This window comes from Ambystoma mexicanum, chromosome 11 (assembly GCF_040938575.1).
Source record: "Ambystoma mexicanum isolate Mex_15411 chromosome 11, UKY_AmexF1_1, whole genome shotgun sequence".
NCBI classification, from domain to species: Eukaryota; Metazoa; Chordata; class Amphibia; order Caudata; family Ambystomatidae; genus Ambystoma; species Ambystoma mexicanum.
The window spans coordinates 917,078,341-917,105,093 of NC_090934.1; the positions used below are offsets into that span (position 1 = coordinate 917,078,341).

Here is a 26,753-nt window from a genome sequence, read left to right on the forward strand (position 1 = left end):
CCTCCATGGCCTGACCACATTCGGCGTCCCCTCTGAAGCCAACATGTGACACACTTTTTTTAAAGAAAGTGGGTAGGGTAGCCGGGGCCTCCACTTAGTCGATTACATGAATAGAGGTATGTCTCTGGGATGCTCCAGGGGGCTACTTTGGCTCTAATTGGGTGAGCATGAATACCTGTTGGGAAAGGGATACAGGGATAATATGGCTCTATGAAATAAAGGGAAGATACGATGGTAGCTTTGAAAACGGTGGTATCTTTGCCTAGAAGAGCCTCACCATGCATACCAAAGAACCTTTAATTGTTCCATGTAATTATATCTTTATATAAAATGCCTAACCAGTCGGTGACTAGGAGCACACCTTTATATTCTAATTACTGCTTTAATACTTATGAAAGTTAGCGGGGTGCAGGGGAGATAAACCAACCTTGACGCAACGTGGTACGTACAATGAACAACAGCAGATGTCCACACCTGTGTGGAACCTTCCGTCCCTTACACACAGGTGTGGACATCTGCTGTTGTTCATCTTTATATAAAATGCCCTTTGTATTAATACCTTCTGAATAATACTGCTATAATTCCAACTTTTAATAAACGCCTTCTGTTGGTTTTTCATGTTATTTCGACCTTTCTTGCTTCTCCCCATTTATTTCTCTCCCTTTTTTGATTTTCTCCTTAATACCCTTCCTCGTTATAGCTTATCTTGTGTGCTCTTTTATTGTTTTCCTCTGTGCTCAAAATTGCCTGTATCCTTGTCATCATTAATGGAGTGGGTGGGGTGCCCATAAACTGGGAAGCAACAAAGCGCAAGCTCCCAGGGGTTCTGCGGTAGCAGAGGAGCCAGGATGGGTCAGGGAGGTCACTAGAACAGAAGGTTATTATAATCATAATTGTTCTTTTATAACACGCTTAATACCAGAGATTGGTTTCTACGTGCGGGATCGGGATTCGAACCTGCGTTGTGCTGCGTTGTCTTGCTTCCAAGACAAACGCATCGCCCCTGTGCCATTCCTCCTCATCAGGTGTATTCAAAAAGTATTTAGACAAAAGGTATTTTTCAGAAAGTATTTTCCGGTTACCTTTTTTTTTTATTTTGCTCGAGATAAAAACCGAGGGTGCTCTCAACCTCTAGGTTTTAGGGGAGGTGTTCATTTTCTAAAGAGTGATTCAGTAAGAATGGCAGAAGACACGTTTCCTGATTTTAATGAACATCTCAAAAAGGAAAGGAAAAGATTATTGCCACTTGGGATGCGAGAGCACGCATCTCGCCAATCCTGACGTCGCCACTACTGAAAAAGCTGTCTTACCCATCGAGTTCATTATTATAAGTCACTAACAGCAATGGATTCAAAAGGGGGGCACATGGGTACACTTGAGGCTATCTTTAAAATCCAACAATTAATAATTATCCTATGAAGATTCTCAGGGCTTCTTACTTTAAAGGAAACAACTGTTCTAACCTGTTCCTGTAGGCCACAATGGCTGCCAGATATGCCGCACAGGCGTCCACCGGAATGCCTAAGCCAGCATTGGAATAGGTACAGGAAGAACACCATTATGATGGGTTTTCTCTTTCCTCATGTCCACTGACACACAGAAAGCCCCCTTACACCAATATTGTTTCCTGGTTGACCATCTTCCGGCTATTGGTAAGTAGTCAGACTCTGTTTAGGGAGACTTAGATGCATTCACAGAAGGGAAGGTGAAAGATCCCACTGGGATCCAGAGAGCAGCAGGGCACTTCAGTTATTTTTCTCAAATGGGGAAGACAGAAGACAAGCGGCCATTTTGGCCATCAGTGATTGGTGGGTTTTCCAATAAAGGGAAAGGGTTGCTAGAATTGTGAGACAATTCGACTTCTTTGTTTCTGTGCTGTTTGTTCCAGAGCAGAGAAAACTTTTGGGAGAATATTTGTCGGATCTTGTCCCCTGGGAATCAAAAGAATAATACACTTTCTCCCCTGGGAATCGAAAGAGTAATCCACTTTTGCCTTTGCTTGGAGAAGCATTTTGAGCTGCGTCAGGTGAATCCGTCTGAATGAAAAGATGCAAGAGAAGGTGAAGGAAAGGGATATTAATCAAGTAAATGGGGGACTTTAGGGGTCTGTCGCCCATGTTACAATGAGCCATAGTCTCAGCAGTGGAAGGATCAGACAACATGTTCGATCAAAGGGGAGATCCTAAAATCATATCCTTGTGTGAGTCAAATATGAAGACTTTAGCAGCCCATCGTGCCTGGTTTGGGCCCACAATATTGTGGTGATATTTCAGCCTGATCAAATATGGTACACACGGTCTGGGATTTCACATTCTCCAAACTGTGTAAAAAGCACCTGTTTATCTGAGCAAGCAACAACTTAAAAGGTTTGAGGGGCTATCAAACTTTCCTTGCATTCCTGGCTAGAATGGCCTGTGAGTTCACTTGGTTATGTACCAGTGCTTATATTGGGTATTCGTATCCCAGTGTGTGCAATGTGGATACCTGATTCGCTAAATACTTAGTTTTTACTCTTGGTAAAGCCCAGAGGTTCACGATGATGTACTTGTCTGCACAATGCCTGCAACCACATGACAAACAAGTGTGTCTGGCTCACTCCTAGACCTCCATCCTTTCTGTGCACTAACCCAGCAATCCATGTGACACATACCTGCATGTGCCCTCTGCGTTTAAGGGTGTTTCCTACTTTCAAAATGGCTGCCCCATTGGACAAGCACTGGAAAAACCCTTTGCATTCGAGTGTCCAGGAAACATCTGATCACGTGTCAGCAGCCTACACTCTCAATGCTCCCCTGCCACATGTACCCCCAAACTAAGCTTTCTTCCCTGAGCTGCGGACATGCCCAAGGGGATCAGCAGCCCTTAAAACAGGTTCACTTTCTTTACAAAAAAAGTCTGGCTCCCCTTTTAAAAAAAGACCCCGTGTGTCAACCCGTAGCAGCCACGTGCACCAATTATTACCCCCAGGTCTCTCTCCATGCTGGCTCGTAGTCCCTGGGAACCCCCTAAGTGGGGGTTCACTTCCTGGTAATGGCGCTGTGGACCCTGTTCATGCTGTTGCTGTGATTGGGCCTCTAACATGGTCCCTGGTCTATTACCAGTTGGTAAAGCCCACTCCGTCTCATATTTCTCTCCAGCCAGTGAGTGGCATCTGGTCATTTTCCTTATATATGCATAAGGGTGGCTGGAGATGATGTAGGTGCCCTCCGTCGACTTAAGACTACAGAAACGATTTATTATTGAGCTGTGGGGTTGGGGAAAACACAGCTTGCTTCATCCCTGGGTCCCCTACATGTATTATTCAAGTATCCTGTAATTGGAAGAGTTCTTGACTTGCTCTGTCTTTCTGCAGCTAAAGCTAAACGACCCAATGTACACACACACGGTGCCCATAGCTCTGCCCCACAGGTACTGTGTGCTCTGAATGCACACGTGATTCCAGCATTGGGAAAGGGGCACGTGCACTGTCATCTCCAGGTGGAAATGTCAGCCTGCCACGCACCGCACCCCTGCACTCCGTTTATATCAAGAGATTAGGTATTCAACCAATGCTTATTAAGTTGAAAACAGCGGCAGTGATCGTGCTGGCATCAGTAGGGCTGTGTTCCTCCAGTGGTGGCAGGTCGGGGCAGACAGCATTACAAAGGGCTAGACACTATTGTCAGGGGTGGGTTGGCTTATAGGAAACTCCGGCTAGGCCGCTGCACTCTGGGCCTCTCTTGTGTGGTATTTCCAATTGTTTCCATAGGAAAATGTTGGGGCCTAAAGGAAATGTGCATTATGGGGCCACTTTGAAAATGATGTCCAGGGCCTTTTTGGGTTCCCAGTCCACCCCTGGCTATTGTACACAGCATGCATGCAGCGAACGCCTTTTGCTGCAGAGGGCTCGGCAGCAAAGCAAACGTGGAAGTTCATCTTTTTTGGGATAAGGAAACTATTCCAATTTGAGATGCATGGTACCACAAACCACCCAGCCCCCCTGCCCCTGACTCGCCTCCGTGTGGGCACATGCTCTGACGTCAGCAAACCTGCATGGCCCATTTATGAGACGCGTACACGTAGCTACCCTGTGCATTGCGGGGCACATGCCCATTTTGAATTCTGTATATGTTCAAAATACGCATTTGTTTGAATCGAGATACAAAATGCTTTCTTGATCAAGGATCGACATCCTTCTCTTTTGTCTGTCTGGCAAGGTTGGGCTTCCAATAATCCTTCTTTTGGGAATGAGAATTCAATCCTAGATCATACAAACATGTAATCCACATACTGTGAAATACTCTAATGGGTGATCAGTCTTGCATCAGGACTGGTGTCCTGGGGACCACATGAGGGACTTGCATCCCAGCAGGAGGTGTGTGATGGGCAACAGGAGTGTCTGCTGCTGGCACCTTTGGAGGTGGGCACCCGATGAGTCTGCGGATCGGGCACAGGCATTGCCTTGTATGAAACAGTGGCAGAATCGTCAGCTTATTAGCCCTGGTGATCTACTCTACAGTGGAAGAACAGCACAGAGGCTGGATATTAGCTAATTATTACAGCCATAAACCATTCTCCACATATGCTCGGCTGCAGGATACAATTAGGAACGCCTGCTGGAATACATTAATTTAAAGGAACAGAGGACATCCCCCTCCTGAATATTTGCTGTCTTTGTTTGTGTCTTCATTGGCGCCAGTCGGACCAAATCATTCAGACTGTGAATTTTTGGGACTCTGTGCCACTGCAACGATGTGTCCTAGTGCGATACTGCTTCCTATCCTCATCAATGATATGAAATGATATGTTATTTATAACACGCTTTATACCCAGAGGTTTCTAAGCACGGACGCAGGGATCGAACCTGTGTTGCTCCGTGTTGTCTTGCTTCCAAGGCGAGCACCTTGCCCCTGAGCTATCTTCCAGAGCCTGAATAGCTCTGCTGCATAGCAATGTTGCTCATTCATAAAAGGTGTTTTGCACTTGTGCATGTCAGTTGCAAGTTTCAGAATAAATACCTGCATATGGAGTCCCTTTGTTACCTGTTGTTTTGCTCATCCACAAATCTTTGTTGCTGGTGCGCATGCCACCGGAGCGCCTCCCCGTTACTCTAAGGAATGCACTTGGAGATGCACACTCTGTGTGTGTCTTTCCTCAGCGCCTGGTGTGGTCTACTTTGTCGCAGGCCACGCACAATGGGGAGGAAATATGGCATCAGCATTTCTTTTATTTCTCTTCCCACCCCTGCGGAAATGTGCACCCAGCGTGCATGGTGGTGGAAGACTGACCACGACCTACAGTCCTGTGAAATAATGCTTGTGAAGGCCGGTTGTAGGACAGACGGAAACCTCGTGGGTACTGAGCTCCTACACATTTCTAGGTATCTTGGGCATGCATCCAAAAATTAGATATGCCAAGTGGGCCAGGCAGTGACACCTCACACTTAAAACCTGCTCCGGCCTACACACAGGTCCCTTTTGAGAATAGGGCATGCTTGACACAGAATGGTGTGAAAACTGTACCCATCATATCCTGGAACCAGCCTTTTTCCTGAAGTGTGCTAAAAAAAAGTATGTTCTTTGTCATGTGAACAGGTGTCCGCCACAAAACCACAATCCTCCACTGCCAGGAGCCTGCAGGCTGCAATTCAGCCTGCTTCTTTCTACCACTCTGGCAGGGAAAGTGTGCCTGGGAGCGCCACAAGTATCATTGAAACAATTGTAGCTGATACCGCAAGGAGAAACAATGCTGCACCAGTGACAGCATTGATCTCTGCTGACACAGGAGGAATCTCGCGCCTCCAGTGCAAAGGTGGGCTCCAGCAGGTGCAGTGGCAAGATGTAAATGTTTCCAGTGAAAAGTACTGTTCTGTCGAGCAATGCCCGTTAGGGCATTTTGCAGGACAAAAGGAAACCTCAGCGTGATTCCTGGATTTAAGTTTATGCAATTTAACCATGCACTGTGCTCTGCGGGTCTACAGATAACTTGCCTGGCTCAAGGAAAATTAAATATGGAAAAATAGCATAATCTAACTTCTTCCCATTCTTAGCAAAAAGTAAGTATGGAGGCTGGTAGGTGCTATGGGGTGTGCAAAGGCGACCTTCGTCTACTTGATGAAACATTTTAAGTCGTGAGCGTGAAGGCAAGCCATGACATAAGTAGGTAGGATGAAGGCATTAATGAACAAACGAGTGTGTTCGTGTAGAAAGTGCCATGGGGTTTGACCGTGATCTTTATGGAGGATTATGTAAGAAAGTGGTCATGTCTATGGTGTAACATTGAAGGAAACAATATCTCATAAGTGGGGAGAGTTGTTCTGCAAAGGCAAGAAGTTGCTGAAACTGACAATCAAGAGACTAGGCAAGGGGAGTAGTTGGGATGGTAGACTGCATCATGAAGAGCGATACTGCACTAATGAGCGATACTCATTAGTGCAGCAGGAACCCATGCAGGGCTGCCCAGCTCCAGGCTTCGAGGGCCGGAAACATGTCAGATTCCCAGGCTATTCCTCATTGCTATCCTGAGATAAATGTGCATATGCTTATTCTAAATGCATGCTGAAAGCCTACAAGGTTTGCGGCCCTCGAGGCCTGGAGTTGGACAGTCATCCCGAAAAAAAGGCTGACGCTGGATTTTTACTAGATTGAGCCAATCAGGGAAAGGAAAGAGGTGTGAGTGTCATCCGCATAGATATGTGAGGGGATTATAGAAGATAAAAGGAAAATCAATAGAAGAGGTCAGAGAACAGAGCTTAGGAGCAGATGAGCCTTTAGACCATTCATAAGTAGGGCCAATTGAGGGAAGGGTAGACAACTAGCTTGGAATAGTGCCACATATTCTCGTAGGTAAAGCCAGAATATACATCTTTAAACGCTTCCCTCGCCTCATCAATTTCCTCTCATCTCCTGCTGTCCCCTCCTCTCCCCCCTTGACTACCTTGCCCTCTCTCTCCTCCTCCTCCTCTGCCCCTCCTAGCGCTCTTTCTCCTCTGCAGGGCGTACCTCTGATCTGTACCCCTCCCCGGAAGGTCTTTAAGGCTGGCAACCTTCTTCATATTGCCACTCTCAACTCTCGCTCTGCCGTCAAACACTCCTCTGACATCTGCCACCTTCTTGAAGAACTAGACCTTGATGTCCTTGGTCTTACTGAGACATGGTTCACGGCCAGCTCTGTTACGAGCTTTGACACTCTCCTCCCTGATGGCTACAAGATCCTCTCAGCACCCAGATCCTCCTGGTCCGGTGGGGGGGGTAGGCCTGATCTTTCCTGAGTGGATACCTGCCTCTATCATTCCCACCCAGACCTACTTCTCTTTTGAATGCCTTGTCTGTAGGCTTTCCCTCTCGCCTACCCATTCTCTTACTCTGGTTACCATCTACCGGCCTCCTGGTCAAATCACCTAATTTCTCTCTGAGTGGGCAGACCTCTCCTCCTCCCTCCTGGCCTCTACCACTCAACTCCTCCTCCTCGGTGACCTAAACATACATTTAGGCTCTCCTTGCTCCTCCTCTGTACTCTTCTGTGACCTCTGCGACTCCCTCTCCCTGTCCATCCTCCCCTCTGGCCCGACTCACTCTGCAGGGCACACACTCGATGTCTTGATCTCCTCTGACCTCCCCCTCTCCATCCCTCTGACCACTCCTCTCTCCTGGAGCGATAACTCCCTCCTCTCATCTCATCTCTCCCTCTCTTCCCCCCAAGCCAAGCCTACCCCAACACTGCCACCTACCTCCTCGGACATCCGGCCCATGAAGCGTGTGTCAGTTGAGGCTTTTGCCGCCACTTTCTCTCCCCCCCTCCACCTTTGGCTGTCTCTCATCCTGATACAGCCCTGTCTCTGCTCTACTCTTCAATGCCTGATACGCTTGATGTTCTTGCCCCTGTCATGAGGATCCGTTTGAAGTCCAAAGCTAAGTGCAATTCCTGGTATGACTCTGACCTAGCTACACTTAAACATAAGTGTAGGGCAGCTGAGAGGAAATGGAGGACTTCCTGTTCATCCTCTGACAAACTGGCCTGTCGCCTGCTACAAAGGCAATACCGACTCTCTGTCTTCACCAAGAAGTGAGTCCACATTCAAGCTCGTGTCTCTGCGGCATCTAACAACTCGGCCAAACTCTTTAAAATCTGCAAGGAGCTGGCCAACCCTGCTACAGTCTCTACCCCTCCTGTTGCATCCCAGGCTCTTTGCAATGCCCTTGCCTCTCAAATCATTTCAAAAACACAGGACCTCCTGTCCACCCTCTCCACCCACACTCCTCCTCTTCCCTCTCCATATGTGCTTGCTGACCCTCCTTTAGCCACCCTCCCACCATCCTTCTCGTCCTTTCCTCTTTTCACCCCTGACGAGGTTGCTAGACAAGTCCGATCTATGAAAGCCTCTTCAAAACAGGTTCATCCCTGTTCCTCTAAAACCATCAAGGACCACATTGACACCCTCGCTCCGGCTCTTGCTGATTCTTGCAAACACTCCTTTGCCTCTGGATCCTTCCCCTCCCCTCTGAAGCACTCCTTTGTGCATCCTCTTCTCAAGAAACCCACAGCTGATCTTTCTTGTTCAGCTAACTATCGCCCAATTTCCATTACTCCCTTTCTTGGCAAACTCCTGGAAAAGTTGGCCATCTCTCAGCTTAACCTTCATTCCAATTCTGTTGACTGTCTCCATGACCACAAGTCTGGCTTCAGAGCTGCCAGAAGCACGGAAACTGCTCTCCTAAACATCCGTGAAGATCTGCTCACCAACCTTGACTCTAACATTCCCTCTGTCCTCATCCTCCTCGATCTCTCTTCTGCCTTCGACACGGTCAACCATACCATCCTGCTCAACCGTCTCTGTGAAAACTTGGGTATCACTGATCAGGCTCTGGCCTGGCTGACCTCTTTCCTCTCAGATCGACCCTCCCAGGCCCAACTTGGGTCCTTCTTTTCATCTATCTTCCTCTCTACCTGTGGTATTACCCAGGGGTCTAACCTCTCGCCCTGGCTTTTCAACCAGTACCTGGCAACTCTCGCCCACTGCATTGCCATTTTCTGCTCAAATTTCCAGTGCTACGCTGACGACATTCAACTCATTTTCAGGCTGCCCTCTGCCACCTCCTCTCCCTCTCTCATCTCTGATTGCCTAACTGCCATTCAAGATTGGTGTGCCGCCAATGATCTTTGTCTGAATGCCTGCAAGACGGAGATCCTCCTCATCAGCACACCTTCACCATCCTTTCCCCTCACTCCCTGGCCGGCCTCCCTTGGCCCTCCTCCTACCCCCACCTGCGAGGCTAAGAACCACAGGGTCATCTTTGACTCCACCCTTTCCTTCTCCGCCCACATCTCTGAGGTCTCTAAAAAGTCACATTTCCGACTGCACCTCCTCAGAGGTACTCTGCCTTTCCTCTCCTTCCCCCAGAAGCTCATGGTATCTCAGGCTCTGGTTCTCTCTAGCTTGGACTATTATAACAGCCTCTTTCTAAATCTACCTGCCTCTACTCTCCGCCCTCTGCAACTAATCCAGAACAGGACTGCAAGACTTGTCCTTGGCCTCAAGCCCTGGGATCGTATCTCTCCAGCTCTGAAATCTCTTCACTGGCTCCCAGTGGATGCAAGGATTAAATTCAAAACCCTCTGCATTGTCCACAAGGATTTCTGGGGCCTGGGTCCAAAATACCTTCAGCTATCCCTCTGCAAATACCTCCCCTCTCGAGCTCTTCGCTCCTCTACCTCCAACTCACTCAGGGTCAGTTGTTTTTCTAAGAAACGAGCTGGGGGTAGATCTCTGTCTTCGGCTGTGGCCTCCCTCTGGAACAGCCTCCCTTCCACTCTAAAACTTGAGGAGAACCATCTCCGGTTCCGGAAGCACCTCAAGACCTTCCTCTTTTCTTCTGCCTTTGCTCCCCCTCTCCCCTGATGATCTGCTCTCTCTTGGCACCGTACACCTGGCCACCCGCTGTCTTTTGGGCCCAGGTACCTGCTCATCCTGTCACCCTCCCTCACTGCCTCCGGGCCACCCCTTGCACTGGGGTCTGTATCTGTACCCATACAGCCCCCCCTTTTTCTTCCTGCACTTATCAGACCTACCCTGTCTGCTGCCTTAAACCTTGCACTTGCAAATTGCTGGCTGCATTAACACTGTTGCCTTTATTATTTATTTATTGTTATTTATCTGTTTCTCCTCTGCTTCGCACTTTCCACCTCTCCCCCCTTCCATGCACTTTTCCCCTCCCCCTCTCCCATGCACTTGCGCGTTCTCAATGTCACTGGGCCTAGTAAGATCGCTGTTTTGTTCTCCCCTGTTCCCCCTCCCTTGCCTTGTCGCGCTCTGAAACACTTGTGTACGAGCGCGATAGAAATAAAATATCAATCAATCAATCAATCAAACACCGTTTTTTGTAATAAAGATATCTCGCAACAGTCGCATTAACAGAGCCCTGGTTCATTTTTGAGTGCACATTAGTTGACTCAGTTGTAAACAATTCATTTAGGTTAGAAAACTCAAATATGACAGCATCATTCACTAAACAGCCATGAATTTTAGACGCATGTAAAACAATCCATCCTGCTGCCAAAAGCAAGCTATGGTGCTTTAGGCTGGGGATTTGAAAGGGTGCAAGGGTACAGGCAATGCAAAGATCGAGGCCGGCTGGGCATGGGGCAATCTGTAAAATTCATGCCGGCTCCCAGGCATAGTGCCCCTGGCAGGTCTGCATCTTGGAAGGATGGCAGGTCTGGGGCAGGAGCATCTACATGTCATCTGTGCCTGACGCGTGGCTTATTCCATTCCATCCCCATTGGCCATCTGGAGGTTCTGACACATAGCGGCTCATCAGCCATGTATTGACCAGTATGGGATCCCTTATAAAGAGGCTGAATGAGTCATTTTCTGGCATACATTGGAGCTCATTCCTGTACCGACAGTAACCCACTCTCCATCAACTTTCCAAGGCTAGTTACCCCAACCCACTATCCCACTCACCACACTGGTAGACGGGGCAGCATTTGCCATCGGGTATGGTGCCGATCGCTTCGTACCCCAAGGCGCAGTTGGGATGCTGTTTGGTGCACAGACTGACGTCACATCCTAATAAAAGAGAAAAACAAAGGCAATGCTGTGACCTTCAAAGGAAGATTGTAGGATAATGTTAGTTGAGCATTTCACCATGCCGAGGATGTCATTATAACCCAGGAGACTCAATATTTGAGTATCACAACCCCTCTTTGTCATCCATAACGTCACGCCGCCCCACCCCACCTCCAACTTAATGTTCTGGGAATGTGTGATTTGTATTCTTTTTGTGTAGCGCATTTGCAGCTTTACAGCAGCTTTCAGGAACTTCTAGTTCTTCTCTAGCCATTTCTCAAAGCTCTCCATTACCACCTATATGGTTTCATAATTTTCACCATGTTCTCAAGGTTAACACAGCCAAGCAACGCCTGTGTTCGGGGCGCTGCTGTACTGTTAGGCATCGTCTGAAATTGTATGGGTGGTTCACGGAGCATCTCTTGAGGGTCCCCCCATCTGCCTAGGTCAACCCTTCCTGCAGTATCTAAATCCTCACCATTGGTGGCATTTGGCAGTGTGGAAAGTTTGCATTGGTGTGCCCTGCATTCTCCCACTGAGTAACATCAACTTGGATAATCATAACAGCAATTAGAAGTGGGAGGAGTTCAGCAGCCTCGGCTGGATAAATATCTGATATTGTTGTTATTATCATCATCACATTCTGGCAATATAAGAAGAAGGCCCAAGGCCGGTGCAATCTACAAGTTCACCAGACACCACCAGAGCATCTTTTTGTTATATATTGGGTTCATAACTACTCTAGTTTTTGAAGACATACAGCAATTTCTAAACATTACATCTTTAACTCTTTGAATCAACTATTTTTCCGTTATCGACTTCCGCATTATCACTCTGACCAAGCCCCATTCCACTTTAAACCATTTGGAACTGGGAAGTTGGTTATTCCCAGTTGTGTGTGCGATCTGATCTCTGGTGACCATTTGGGCTCCGTCCATGAAAAGGTCTATCAAGAAACCTCCTCTGTCATTCAAACCTCTGCGGTTTGTGTGTGCCCACCTTCCAGCCCACGACTCCCTCATAAACTGTTGATGGACTTGTAGTCATCATCTGGCAGAGTGCGCATAGATTCCTCTTCGGACCTGAGTCAATTAGAATAACAGTGTCCCTCGATATCTCCCCTAACTTTGGTCACATTGAGCGTACACAACATCTACTGTCCTGTAGGAGTGCACCGCGTTTAACAAGCACTAGCACTACTGGTCCTTGCAGTGCTGGTCTCTAAGGCCTTCAAATATGTTGCACTTCAAAAGGCAATGATGGCAGATGGTTGACTTACGGCAGATGGTCTCATTGCAGCAGGTGTCACTGGGGCTGATTTGGGTGACACGGTAGAATCCCTCCTCGGTGCAGGCAACGTCGGCGTGCTTCTTACACTCATGATGCTCACACACAATGCCACTTCCTCCCTCCATGCAGATGCAATCCTGGCAGTCGAACACAAACCGCTCCCCAAACTGTGGTGACAAAAGAAGAGGTTTTACTTGCAGGCATGGTTTGAAAGTGTTGAGCCTTCTCCTCTGTACCTGGTCATCCACCTGCTCCCCTTAGTCCACCCTCATTGCCATGTTGTTTAAATATCACGCTCTTGTCATTGGTTGAAAGGAGTTCCCATATCCAGAAGGAGCCCTCTTGAATGCAAACCTTTCTACAGAGTCCCACACCTACTTACCCTCCACATCACCCAAGACACATGCAACTGAGATCTGTTATTCTCTGCAAACCCAGGACACCCCCATCACATGTGGAGCGTTGGCCCTTCTTCCAGGACTGATAACAGCTCACGCAGAATGATTGACTGTCTTCATTGCCAGTGCTAACGCCAGGCCATGAGGAAAAAGCCCAACTTGCAACATGAAACAAAGTATCATAGAGATGTGAGACCATATCTGTTTGCAGTTTGCAGACCTTGCCATTCATGACACATTGCTTCTTTCCTCAAATATCAACAAGGAGGAAAATATTGGTAACTCTGGCATACTAAGTGGTGACCACTGGGGGAGCAAGGGAGCAGAGTAAGGATGGATTTGTTGGAAGAAACCTTCCAAATATTTATGTTTGATTGTCTATGCTGTTGGGGGACCCAGAAAGCAGGAATTAAGCAATGTACACTGCTGTATCTCTGTGCCATTTAGTGAAGTTCAGCATTGTGCCTGAAGCATCCTTTGCACAGTACAATGCACAACTGCATCTCGGTTCAGGAATTCATGTGAATTCTTTGGGATATCTGCTGCACGGTCGTTTCAGATATCTGGTGTGTAGTGACATTTGTGGCAGTTCTTTGGGATATCTGCTTGGTGGTGACCCTACTCTTGCCCTTGGGATAGCTGCTGTGCAGTAAAATTAATGGCATAGGTTTTGGAGCTCCTGGGGACCTCTGCTGTGGAAATCTATTAATGATGCACACATCAAGATGGCCGATTCTCAGAACTCGACCAGAACCCACAGCTCTAGAGTATGATACTGCATGTTCTGACTTAATTGGGGATGCTCAAAAACAAGTGCCTAACCAATGCCACATTGGCCTGAGTTTGCACTATTTATGCGCGCCCCATCTACTGAAAGAAAAGATAATATAGGATTTAGTACGGTCACTGGTACTCAAATGTTGGAACATACCTTCCTCGGTACATTGTCTGGTCCAGCACATCCTGTAAAAAAGGAAGAAGACACTGTGTAAAGCACGAGAGCTATCATTACTGAGTCAACCTCTGGGCACCAGCCAAAACCACTTACTGTAAATGTCTGTCACACAATGCATTCATCTATGTGATCTGTGCAATTATGGACATGGCACTGTTGTCAAATCCATGCACTTATGCACTCCTTGTAGCCCAGGATACACCTGCCCTGACCCATGTGTGTGCCAGTAACATTTCTGTACCCTGAGTTATAACTCTGCTACTTCTGTCTGTAATCTGAGGGATAGCTCTGCTGCATCTTCCTGCCACTGCAAGATCTGTGTGCATTGAAAGATAGCTCTGCTTGTAACCCGAGGGCTATCTGCGGATCCTCCCCGTTAGGATGCGTATGGCCTGACATATGACTCTGCTGCATCACCCTGCAAAGATCTGTATAACGTTAGTGATCGCGATCGTTCTGCCGCATCTTCTTGTCAGGCTCTGTGGGTACCATGTAATGTTGCCACAAAAATCTCGCCTTGCAAAAATATCGCCGAACAATGGGCGTTTTTTGTGGCGACATTATTGCATGGAAGATGCGGGGGACACCCCCGCAACCCCCAAACTTTTTTTTTCTTTTTTTTTTGCCCCTGTCCCCATATATATGGTCACCCAAATAATATTGCCACAACATTTTCCCGGCAATATTATTTACGGCGACCATATATATGGCGATATTATTACTTGATACCGCTCTGTGTGATAGCTCTGCTGCCTTATGCTACCCCATCAGATCTTTGCAACTTGAGATATACCCCTCCGGTACAAGCTGATTGGTGGCACTACTACAGAATTCTTTCCCCTCTATGTCCTTTTGTCTTGAGGCATCAGGCTATTTTCAAAACCACATGTACTCCGTTGGATAGCTCTTTTATAATTATTATAATTATAATTGGTTATTTATAACGCGCTTAATACCCATAGGTTTCTAAGCGCGGACCCGGGGATCGAACCTGTGTTGCCCCTCATCGTTTTACTTCCAAGGCCAGCCATTGCCCCTGAGCTATCCTCCCGAGACTTATCTAATGCCTCATGCAAGTCTGTTCTTAATGACACCCATAAGATCTGTGGAAGGAGGGATGGCTCTGCCTATGCTCTACCGCAAGATCAGACTAACCAGAAGGACAAAATGTCCACCTAATGCATGCACTTGCATAATATGTACAGCCAAAGACATTCATCATTTCAAGATCTGAGATGTGAAGCGCCCTTCTGCAACATTAGTCTATCCACACGTGGAGGGCTTTACTCTAGATTGCTAGATTGGAGAAGTACCTCCATTTTCTGCTTCTTTAAAAGCATTTCACCAACCTTTTTACGGCAGAAATGTTCTTAAAAATATCAAAAATTTGTATTGCAGCTAAAAGGGCAGGGGCCCTGTCCTTTGAAGAAGAGCTCTAATGAGCCCACTCCCTGCATGTTTGATAGCTCTATCACATGCATTACTGCAGAATTATTTGGAACTATTCCCAACCCAAATTGCAATCACTCCAGGGCTATTGATCAACCAAACTTACCACATGTCTTCACGCAGATATCGAAGCCGGGCCCATGGGGCATGGTGCCATCGGGGCAGAAGCAGCCTTCTAGCCGAAGTCCATTAGACTGTACCACTTCAGTGCCATCAGCTCTGTAAGAACAATCGCACATTACAACAGTCCAGACAGTGACGAATAAATGTTTCTTTTTACATAGAACATCAGCAAATGGTGCCTCTTCTTCTCAATGGAGTGCTGTATGGGTGTGGCTCCAGAAAGGGGTCCTTTCTATCTTGTTGGTCACTTTGCAGAGACTTTAGTAGCCACTGAGGCTTTACGGTGACATCAATAGTGCTGAGTCTGCAGGTGAGAGGGGAAGACTTTTTGGTGGTGTCCCAGGTCTTGGTTCCATTGGTGCATGTTGGAGAGACACCTCGCGTCAGGGAATTCGCAGTCTTCCTTGGTCAAGACGTACAGAGTCAACTATCTCTGCTTATCCCTCCACTGCTTGAATCTAATTGCCACAGGGGATCCAAATAGTTAAAACCCATCAAATGGCAGATACATCATTATTTTATGACGCTTAATCTTAAGTCCCTACCTCATTACTGTTTACGTGCACACAGCTCTTCAACGGGTTCACACGCCCCCAGGTTGCTATTATCTGCAGTTGACCTTATTAAGTGTCTGGAAACATATTGACAATAAACACTGCTCCTTCAGAGATCGTAAGAGGTTCAAGGGTGCGGAAATTGGAGGAATGTCTGAACCTGCCTTTGCTGGAACCTAATATTGGAATTCTATTGCTGCATGGAATTCATTCTAAAAATGGAGGATAAGTCACCCGGGCATGAGAGTCTTAAAACGAACGAAACATTACTTTGACAATAATGTCTAAAGAGACAGGCTGTGCAGGGTGGCAATGGCCTGCCTCACCAGTTAATAGACCCAAGTGAGGCAAGGACCTTAGACGAGGGTAGATGGTGGTAATCACCAAGTAAAGCCCACCAGTACAGACATTAATGTAATTACCACCCTGGGATAATGTTGGGGGATGGAATGTTTCTTTTCTGAGAACAAAACGATCCCTGAGCATATAAAGCTTTTTTCTGAAACACCTACAATCAAGATGGCCAATAAAGAAATAATAAAAAGGGGGCTCTAGCAAAAGTCCCATTTTGATTTCCCTGTAGGGAAACTGGAGGAACTGACGGACGAGGTACAGATGTGGGAGAGGAGTAGCCCAGGTTGCACGAAAATAAAAATTAGATGTAGTTCTTTTTTTTTAAGGGTAAGACAGAAACGAGAAGTTGGCAGAGCGAGCTGGAGCAGCAGAAAGCTTACTCTGAATGCAAGCCTATCTTCTGGGCAAACTGAATTGCTGCTCGTCTCACCCCAGGCACTAATGAAACAATTGTACAACCTCCTACAGGCTTCATCAGTTCTTAACGGCCCACGGCTCAAGTTATTGGACCAAGCGAAGAGAGTGACTTAATGCTGGACCCCTCCAATGTTACTGGCCACTGAAGCCCTCTGGGGGTATTACTGCTATTAGCACGCCAGGTTGTTGACGTTCAGGCTGTTGAGGGAGGGGATTGGATGGTGCAAAGGGCAGGAAAGAGGAGGGACATGGCAGTTGGGTGCGAGCAGTGGAGCGCTTGTTTAGGACCATGGCTTGGCCTCAAGTGCCAATTGGAGTTAAAGCTTAATTCTCAGAGTTTTCTGAGTTTTAAGGATCAGTCTCTCGCCGAGGTGCTTAGGGAGCTCAAGTCGAAACAGATATCTGCCTCTTCCTTTGCTGTCACTGCCTCCCCAATACACAAGACATCACATTCTATTGGTGCCAAACCCTGCATGCACTGGAGCCAGCACGGTGCCCATGCAAGGCATCAAATTCAAGAGGGGTGGAGCGGGTTCAGCAGATAGCCTATCATGAGGTTTGGGTCTGGTATGGAAATGGTCCCTCCTCGCCATTTCCCCAGTACTGGACAGTCCTCTGGACCTTAAATCAGGTCGAAATGGGGGGACAGGTTACACCTTTGCTGCCTTGGCACTTCAGGATGAGGAGAGTCTGCATGAAGTTTTACTAAATCCATACCTAATGTTCCTTACTGGCCCATAGCTTCATCCTGGAGGTATTGGACTGAGGAAGGAACTGCCAGACATTGTGCCATCATTGCATACACCACTGAACGGGCCTCTCAAAACGACCACTAAAGTTTGCTGACTTACCAGCGAGACGACGTCCTTAAAAAAGACAGGACATCACTTCCACAAAAGCTGGTGTGCGACTCTAGCTAATCCCCTTCATGACGCTGACCTTTACTTCATCAGGACTGCAGCCCCGGCCCGCACTCTTTCTCTCCCCCTTCATCCCACCCTTCGTGGTGGTCCCTTTTTTTGAAGGGTACCCCGCTTCTCCTCCTGTTGGCTCTCCCCCACCCTGCCCCACTCACCGGCTTTCTCCACTCCCCTGCTCCTACTTAATTTTGTGCTTGCTCCTTCCTCCCTGTCATCTCTGCCCCCATTCACGGTCTGCCCCCAACTGCCCTGCCCCCGCTCCTTTCCCACCTGTTCCAACCCCGACCTAGCTCCATTGGTGTATCGCTGGAACCGCAGAGACTTGCCTTCAGGAAATCTATTCACACATAAGAGGGAAATGTGTGGGAAGACAGCCGACACCAAAATATTCCCCAGAAAGTAAAAAAAATAAAAGAACATACTTTACAGGAAGAAAAAAGAACAACAGCTGATGTTCAGAAATCCTGTTCTGACACAGAGAAGAAAATGGACCAATAAATGAACATTGCAGCAAGTATCCGGAGTCAGGAGTTTCGTTTTCTAAAATTGTACAGGGTGATGTTCTGTTTCATTCTGTGGACTCCTCACTGCTTTGTTTTATCTTGTTTGGACCTACTCATATGTTAACATTTTTTAGTTAGGAATCTTCTAAAAAGTGTTTCGCGGTCCAGCCCTGTAGACTTATAGTGTTTTGTGTGTCTAGGAATCTGTTTTATATATCTATGAATCTGGTATGAATCTGGCATGGATCTCCTGGTGTATTATGTTAATTTCCCATTGGCTGCATTCCAAGGCTACCATTTTGCTTAATAAAGAGAGTTCCATCATCAGCCACAATGAATCTGATAATCGGCCATCCATCACTATTCCCATTGGCCACAGCCTGGGACCCTCAACAATCTTCTCAAATCAAAGACCATTAACTTTTGAAAGTCTGAGAGGACATCCTTGTCACCACTAATCAGAGCCACTGAATACAGTCAGCATTGGCACCATTTGCGTTGAGTACCTCCTATAGGGGACCACTGTAGTCCTGCACCATGTCTTAGTAGAAGCCATGACACAATCAGTGCTTGTATCGCCGACACACTGGATAATATAATATAATCTCTTTTTCAGGATGTTCACAATAATTATATGTGAGACAAATTGGCATATAAGAACAATTATTTAAGCTATTTGCATATCTCACAGATGATTCTGTAGACCAGACTGGATGGTACTGCTACGTACATGGGCATAATTCTAGGTGGGGGCAGGGGTGTTTGTCCCCCACAACTTTCATGGAACACCATTTTGTCCCCATTCATTTGACTGGGGCACCGTTTCTTCAGATAGCATGTCCCCCCCAACATTTTCAGCAAAGTTACTCCACTGGCTACGTAGGTCGACTCGCCTTGGCCCTGGACACAGTTCTGATTATGAACCACAGTTGAAGATATGAGGAGTGTCAATGCACAGAGATCTAATCCTAGCGGAAAAGGATTAGCAGCTCTCAGAGTGATTTTTACCTGTCTTGACAGGTCACCTCGACAGCCGGGCCACAAGGCTTGTAGACTTTGTGAGATGGGCATGTTATTGCTGTGAGAGAGAAAGTAGAAAAGTATTAGAAACGAGTCACAGTGTTAAAAGCCTCCACTGACAGCATTCAATGGCCTGCCTACCTCATACATATAAGACGACAAAGGGAATACACTCCTGGCATAACTGTTAAATGTGAAAAGATGTCAAAATTAAGGTCTCATGAGAAAAAGACCGATTCTTATTGGCCGTATATCTTTTGATCGTAGATCCCGAGACCTTAATAATGAGGTCTTTTCACACAGAACACCCTTTCAAAAAAATGAATTTTGGAGGGTTTCACCGTGCGAGCTCCCGTTGCTCCTCACCCCCCACCACCCACTTTCCACCTTATTACCTCTTATTTCTATTTGCATGCCTCGTAGCCTAAAGCTAAGTCCCACGAAACATTCGGTCCAGCTGTACCCTGGTCTTTTCCCGCTGAAGACCTCTTGAGCCTCCTATCTATGCTCTCGCTCCCTCCATCCTTCCACACAATAGCTTACCCTTTGCCACTACTGCTGCATGCACTAGTATTCTCCTTCCTTTAGCCTTCTGGACTGTGTTCCCCAGATGGGACTCCCACCCACAGAGCTTCAACACTATCACATATGGCAGGAGGTGCTATACAAATGCAAGATAGCATAATATAACATATGCAATTTGCCCTTCTAGCAGTCTTTCCCTCTAATACACACATTTCTCCGTCCTTTCCAGCCATCTTTACATTTGTCCTTTGTTGCTTTCTTACTTTATTTCTTTATTGCTTTCATTTTTTCTCTTTCTTTGTTAACTTCTTTCTCTTTCTTTCCTCGTTGTAGAGACATTTGCTAATTCTTTGCCCCCGCTAGCTTGCATCCTTCTTCCATCACAACTTCTTGGAAGTACCCATACTCCAGGTATTTCCTTGTAACTATACATTAGCTAAAATCTGACATCCCAGTGGTTTCAGAACGAAACAAATAAGTACGTAAATTTGGATCTAACAATCCCTAAAAAGAACCAAGGGAGTTTGCGCCCATCAGGTAACCTGTACTTCAGCGTGTCCTGTGACTATAGCTATGTGTCAGGTCAATATCACTGAAATGAAGGTAGGACTAGAGATAAAGTTATTCAGCCTGACACGCGGATAGATGACTCTTTCCGAACCCACCAATACCCACCCTTTCAACGGTGCCCTATTGTTGCAAATTCTCCCGGTATCCTTACAGACTTGTCTTCCTCTGTCTATATCTATGTCAGCAAGTTCCTCCAAGGCCTGAGTGAAGTGAAGTCCATAATGTTCCTGCCTGATTGCTTGTTAAATATGACAAAGCGTAACTTACGACAGCTGTGGAACACCTGGCTCCTCCAGTCGACACAAATACCCTGGTCGGCGCAGAGCAGGGCGTAGTTCTGCAGACTGGCGCACTCGATGTTGGTGTTAGGAACGTGGCAGCTGTCAAAGACGCACGCCTGGAAAAAGTCTTGTGGAGGGACAGCGCCATGACACTTCTGGAACAATCTAAGGTACAAAGAAGGACACTGATTAGATGCAGACGTTTTTAAATATGGTTCACATGGACACCCAAAGATGTCAACTCCTGGTGTAAGAACTCTGCACTACCTGTGCTGTGATGCAAGTGCGAAAAAGAACAACAATGTGAAGAGTAGCCCTGCAAATGCACGTGTGCATGTGTGTGTTTGCGCGCGCGTCATGTGTGCTAGTCCGTAACCCAAAGAATAGATCCTCTGTCTGTAGAGCGGGTGTATGGCCACTGAAGCCAGGGAGATAGATGTGCTGTCCATAATCTGGGTTACCACTGTCCAGTTTTGTTAAGTGAGATCTCTTTATAAAGCTCACCATTTCCATGGCCTCTTGGGGCTAATGGATAGATCTGTTCAATGTGAATGTATCCCTTTATTGCGCTCCCTAGACGATGAATCAGCAGCTGCTTCGGAGGGAGCATCTGAAGTGGGGAGCAGTCAGGGTTACATTCCCTCCAGGTCTGAGAGGCCGCAGGTGGTGATGACACTGGATGTTAGGATGATAAGGTCGCTCATAAATTAGTGCATCTCTCGTTAACTGAATGACAATGTCAGGCAGCTCAGCCTGTGTAGATATAGAGCATCATTAGGAGTGTGCCGGTCCGATAAAATTGCAGAAAAAAATCCAGTAAGACCGGATCTGGCATTTTTGACCAGACCTGCACAAACCGAGTTTGCCGGTAGGGACAGTAAACTACTGGCAAGCCTAACCTGCCAGAGGTCAGGCCTCTACTGGCAGATAATTGCTGCAATCACCGGCACCAGCACTACCGGTGGCGGTGATTGCGGCAAACCCATTCCATGGAGTCCATGGAATGGGAATTTACCACAGTTGCCGGCACCCATGATATCCCACTAATATGAGCTATTGGGCGGCGATAATGGTAAGGTGGGTTTGTCGGTAACCCGTCAGAATTACTGGTGGGTTACCGGCAAACCCATAATGTCCCCACTAGTCTCTTTTGAACAAATCCAGGTCTAATCCTGCTGCTGCTATCTTCTAGCTCATTTTCAGAATTTTTACCAATGGCTTGGACCTGGAGTGTCCCTTCTAGGGGGTTCCATAATCTTTTAGAGAATTCTTTAAAGCGCTTACTACAGTCGCTGTGAAGTCTGTAGGAACAAAAGAAAGGTTGCATTTAGGTTTGCTTAGCTGGAAGAGGCTGGTGTGCCTTACTTTGTTGATTTGGCGGTACAGAATGTAGAGTTGGGAAGAGGGTGGATATGAGTGTCGAACGAAAAGAAGAGGGAAGATTTTGTCTGGGAAGCTGAGAGGCTTAAGAATAAGATTCAATCTTGCTCTGGCAGTTGCCCCTGGCTTTTGTCCAGGGATGGTTTTATGGCATCAACATAGTAGCCATGGGTCTAAGAATGGGAAGTGAAACCAAAATGATCTATGTTTAACTGTGCGTTGTCAGAGTAGGGGTGACAGGCTACTTGTATTTTAGGCTCTCTGTGAAAATGTCCCCAGGAAAACATAGCCATGTGGAAATGTAGTCAACAAAAAGTCATTTTAAAAAATGTAGTCATTCAATGCAAGCAATCCAAAGTGTGAAAACGTTGCCAGCAAAAAGGTAGCCAAAAAAGCAATTTTTGAATAGACAAAAGTACAAGTCTGTAACCCTAAATATGGCCCACACCTCTAACAAAACCTCCACAATCACCATCGCGCCATTCAAAAAACCTTCCCCTAAATCGAATTACAACCAGTAGTCTACCCTGAACTTGAAACACAAACCCTTCAGCATTCTAAAGCATTTTTTTGCAAGTGACTCAATCCAAAATGAACAGAAAATGAACAGTGACCGTATCTTCAAACCCATCATCAGCTTGCCACAAAGTACATATTGCTTGCCCTAATCCAAACCCTTACTCTAATTCTAACCTTAGCCTTACCCTAACCGCAGCTCTACCACTTTCCCTAATACTTACTTTAACATAACCATTAGGTTTATCCTAACTGCTATCCTACGCCAACATCACATGCCCTCTCCAACCTCCCTATCCCTTTCTTTATCAATTACCCAAACCAATACTATATTAGCCTTAGCCTTACAATAACCTTGTCCCTAACACTAATCCTGACACTTAATCTACCCTAACGACTAACCAAACCCCAACTTCTTTACCCTTACCTCTATCCTTATCCCAACCCCAAAGCTAACCCTATACCAGGCAAGCACAAGCCCACTAAAGACTCCTTAGCCCTAACAATGACCCTAGCAGCACTACATTTTTGGCTACATTTCCCCTGCATTTATTGACTACATTTTGCTTGGCAAGTTTTTCACTGCGGAGGTATTTTCACCATGACTTTTTCACAGGTTATATTTTTGTTGGCTTCATTTTCACTGGTACTGATCTCAGTGAACAGGGGTTAGAATGAAGAGAAGATGTGAAAGTGGAGCGCATTGGAGAAAACCACAGGACAACGTTGAGACGGGACTAAGAAATGGTAAAGTGGCAGTAATTGTTACCACCACTTTACCACCTCATTACCGCATCTTTGTACTGTTGCTTTGAAGGCAAACCAGAGGATCTACCACCCGTAAAATGACTGAGGCAAATCCTCCACTTTACCTCCAAAAATCACTGGAATTACTGCAGCAGAATTACTGCTCATGGCAATTCGGTTACAATCCACACTGAGTCTCACTGACTCAAAACATGGGGAATTGCACTGCCATACCACCACTCGTTCTCCCATGGCAAGTCCACGGGACAGGATGGTGGTAATGGTAAACGAGTTTGTTGGTAAATCATAAGATTTACAACCCAACTCATAATGAGGTCCAGTCATTTTGGTGTCGAGCTCTAAAGGTTTCTAAGGATTTAGGAGTATATAAAAGAGTGGCCATAGGTCTTAAGCTGGAGACATGACTGGGCTCCGCTGGCTATTCTTTTAAGTGAGGGCTAGATGAGAGCATGCCTTCCATTAATAAAGTCTTAATGATGTTTAATAAAATGCAGGTAAAAATGGTGCCATAAACCTGGACCACTGAAGAGGAAATAGGGCCTGCTGAAAAATTCACAGGTTCGATAGAATTAAGATAAAGATGTTTCGTACTTTGTCAAATTTTAGATGTGTGATGTGTGATTATGGGAACTTCTACCAGAGGATCAGTTGTATGGAGGGCATCTCTTAGGTCAGTTTCCTGACAGTATCAGTGCATAGAGCTTGGGATGTGGTAACAGCAGGTTATATTGCTTGTGGTCCCTCTAGGTGGCTCTGTTTTACAAACTTCAGCTGAGTGTGATTAGTGTGGTTCGATTCCCTGAGGATGGTCAGGTTTTGCCACCTTCCTGGATGCCTGGTTTGGAATCTTCAGTATGTGTTTATTTCCTGAGGCTGATTGGCTTTTGCAGCAGTCCACAACACACATTTGTGATTTGTCAGTGTGTTTGTTTTCCTTCTATGTGATTTGTCAATCTTTATATATAAAGCTGAATGCATGCATGGGTGTATGCTTGGACGGCTATACAAATCCACACCGTTGAACCCACGTCTACTAATTTTTGCATGGATTCCTCATTTGTCTGGGGCAAGATTGTAGTCTATGTTTGGATGCAAACAATGCACTCCGCAGACACCCTCATTTACTGATGCTCACCTGGATTCACTACACTAGGTACTAGAAGGAGGCAACATTTGGAAAATTGTCTGAAGCAAAATGTTCGATGTATTGGTTATTCCATTGAAATGTATTACTACAGTATACAGTTCCAAATTGTTTATTACAGCATTTTTAAAGGGAATTTTAAAAAATCTTTTTTTTTATCACACCACTCCAAATATGGGAAATGGCAAGGTTACAGTTTATTAAGTTCATTCACGAGAACAGAGCACAATCAATCTTTCTTGGACATTTTCTCAAATGTGCTGAAGCCATTGAGTGACTGAAACATGTTGCACACAAAACGAACATCACTTGTAAAGCTCCATCTGATGCAAAGCGAAAATCAATGTCAAGAGCTTCTGAAACACAACAAACAGCAGCACGAGTTGCCGACCAGAGGACAATTGCAACTTTCTCCTGGGCAAATGAGATGCCAGAGCAAACTGAAGCAAGACTTGCTGGCATGAGGACAAGAGCAACATCCTCCATGTCACATGAGACAACACTCGATCAGGACCTGGTAAACACCGGGTACCCCAGCTAGTATTTTATATGTTGCCTAAAGTGCTCAGGTTATCAATATTCCATATTCCACAACACCTTCTGATAAATATAGTTGCACATTGTCAGTGGGTTCCTTTTCTCTTTGAGGGCCAGGTTTTGCAAACTTCCACATTAGCAGCATGTCACTGACAGCAGAGTGTGATTTCTTTCCCTGGTGTGATTGAGTTTTCAACCTAAAACATTAGCCACCTGTATTTGATTAGTCATTCAATGCAAAAAGAGGCCTTTTGAGAGAGTTTTTTCAATGTGTCAAAGAGATGCAGGTTATTAGTTGCCCAGAGTTCATTTCCTGTTGGTGGCCTGGTCATGGATGGAGGTAGGGTGAATGGCCATGCACTTCACATGTTCAGAGTGAGGGCCTCTGCACTGTTGGTCTAGCTGCTCTGCATTATATTCCAGGTGTCAGTAGTGATGGAACTGGAAATGGGATTTTCCCGTTGGCCTCTGGTGCTAGAGTGGTATAATTGCATGTAGGTGATGGCTGCTCATGCAATCAGTGTGGACTGGACGTGTGTGTGCCTGTAAGGGCAGGATCGGATGGTCATGTGACTGAAGGTTGTTACGAAGGATGAGTTAGGGGTCACGTGTGTTATGGAGCATGTTGTGTTCTTTGATGTAGGCATTATGTGTGGGTGGGAATGTGATCAGAAGCCTGAGGGGTGATCTTTGGGTATTCTTTAGGGTGGTGATGTCTCTGTTTAGAGGTGTGTGACGGGGTGAAGATAGTTCTGTCTGCTGCGTGTGACGGGTATATGGCGATTTGAGGTTCTATGTGTGAGGGTGCATTTTCTTGTTGGGAAAGTGAGAAGTGTAAATACATGTTGGCACTGATTGTACATGGTCTAAGTTTGTAAAGTACGTGTAACCTGAGGAACAGGACTGGATGCTGTACAATTAATTTGTGTTTTAAGTATTCATTCCGGTAGGGACCCCCAACACAGTGCTTAACCCCTCGCCGAATAAGTAATATGTAATAACTCTTGTAAGTTGCATATTTACCCAGCGTTGATGAGGTCACAGAGAGGTGAATGCTTGCAGGGAGCAGCAGTGGTCGGGAGCGCAGGTGGTGGTGTGATGACCGGTTGAGTACGGCAGTGTGGCTTTGTGGGGTCTTGAACAATCCAGGAATCCGCCATTATCTCGCAGTTGCCAATTATTTCCCCACTTGGTAACATGCAGTCATCTGCCTGACTGTTGGTGCACGTGCCTGGAATACAATGAAGGAGCATGTAATATCATCATCCAATGTGTGTTACGCCTTGCTGTGTTAGGGCATTGTAAAGAGCAGATGGCAAAACTAAAGTGACTTAACAAGAGTTGCTGCACAATTAAGCCTCTGCAAAGAGCCATTATTTACACCCTTCTGGAAGTCGAGGTGGTTTTCAGCTGAGCGCTGCTGCAGCGGCCACTGGCCCCAACATCTGGTGGGAGAAACGGACAATGACTTCCCCTGTTGGTTGCACCTTTTGTGATGGAACCTGAACTCAAAAGTAGGATGAAGATCTTAGTTTCTGGTGAGGTCGATGTGGAGCCAATATAGCCTGATGTTGGGATCTGGTTGTGTAATAAACGGCCAAGTTAGGAATGAAACGTAACTGTAACCGCCTCCTACAGCCAATCAGAGCAACAATACCAACATGCGTAGCTATATTCCCCCTGGCATCTGGACACCATTGCTGTCTTCTAAGCAAACCTTTGCAAATAGAAATCTTTCCCATCGTCAAGTAGTGATGTGATAAATCCTGCAACCTCTTTAGGAAGGGGTATGTAGACAAACAATTTAATACCCAGGATTTCATAAGAGCGTTGACTTGCTACGTCAGGGATCATTGGTCATCAAAGAGGAAACCAATCTTTCACACAGTGGGCACACAGGAAGGATTGGTTCCTGGAGTTTCAGCCCAAAAACTGGACAGCTGCGGAGGTGGGAGGTAGTATTCCCAAAAATGGGAGACTCCATTTTGCCTACGGTGCGTTT

At 46.3% G+C, this 26,753-nt stretch overlaps 1 protein-coding gene across 1 annotated transcript in view; it reads right to left on the bottom strand.

The window, feature by feature from the left end:
• Positions 1-26,753, bottom strand: part of MUC2 (mucin 2, oligomeric mucus/gel-forming) — a 210,788-nt gene that overhangs the window by 15,928 nt on the left and 168,107 nt on the right. The window contains exons 48-54 of the mRNA XM_069625392.1: positions 25,775-25,982; positions 20,393-20,571; positions 19,019-19,088; positions 15,246-15,358; positions 13,667-13,698; positions 12,327-12,504; positions 10,943-11,047 (exon numbers count right to left, since the gene is read on the bottom strand). Coding sequence (XP_069481493.1) covers positions 10,943-11,047; positions 12,327-12,504; positions 13,667-13,698; positions 15,246-15,358; positions 19,019-19,088; positions 20,393-20,571; positions 25,775-25,982 — 885 coding nt within the window. The remainder of the gene's footprint in view (positions 1-10,942; positions 11,048-12,326; positions 12,505-13,666; positions 13,699-15,245; positions 15,359-19,018; positions 19,089-20,392; positions 20,572-25,774; positions 25,983-26,753) is intronic.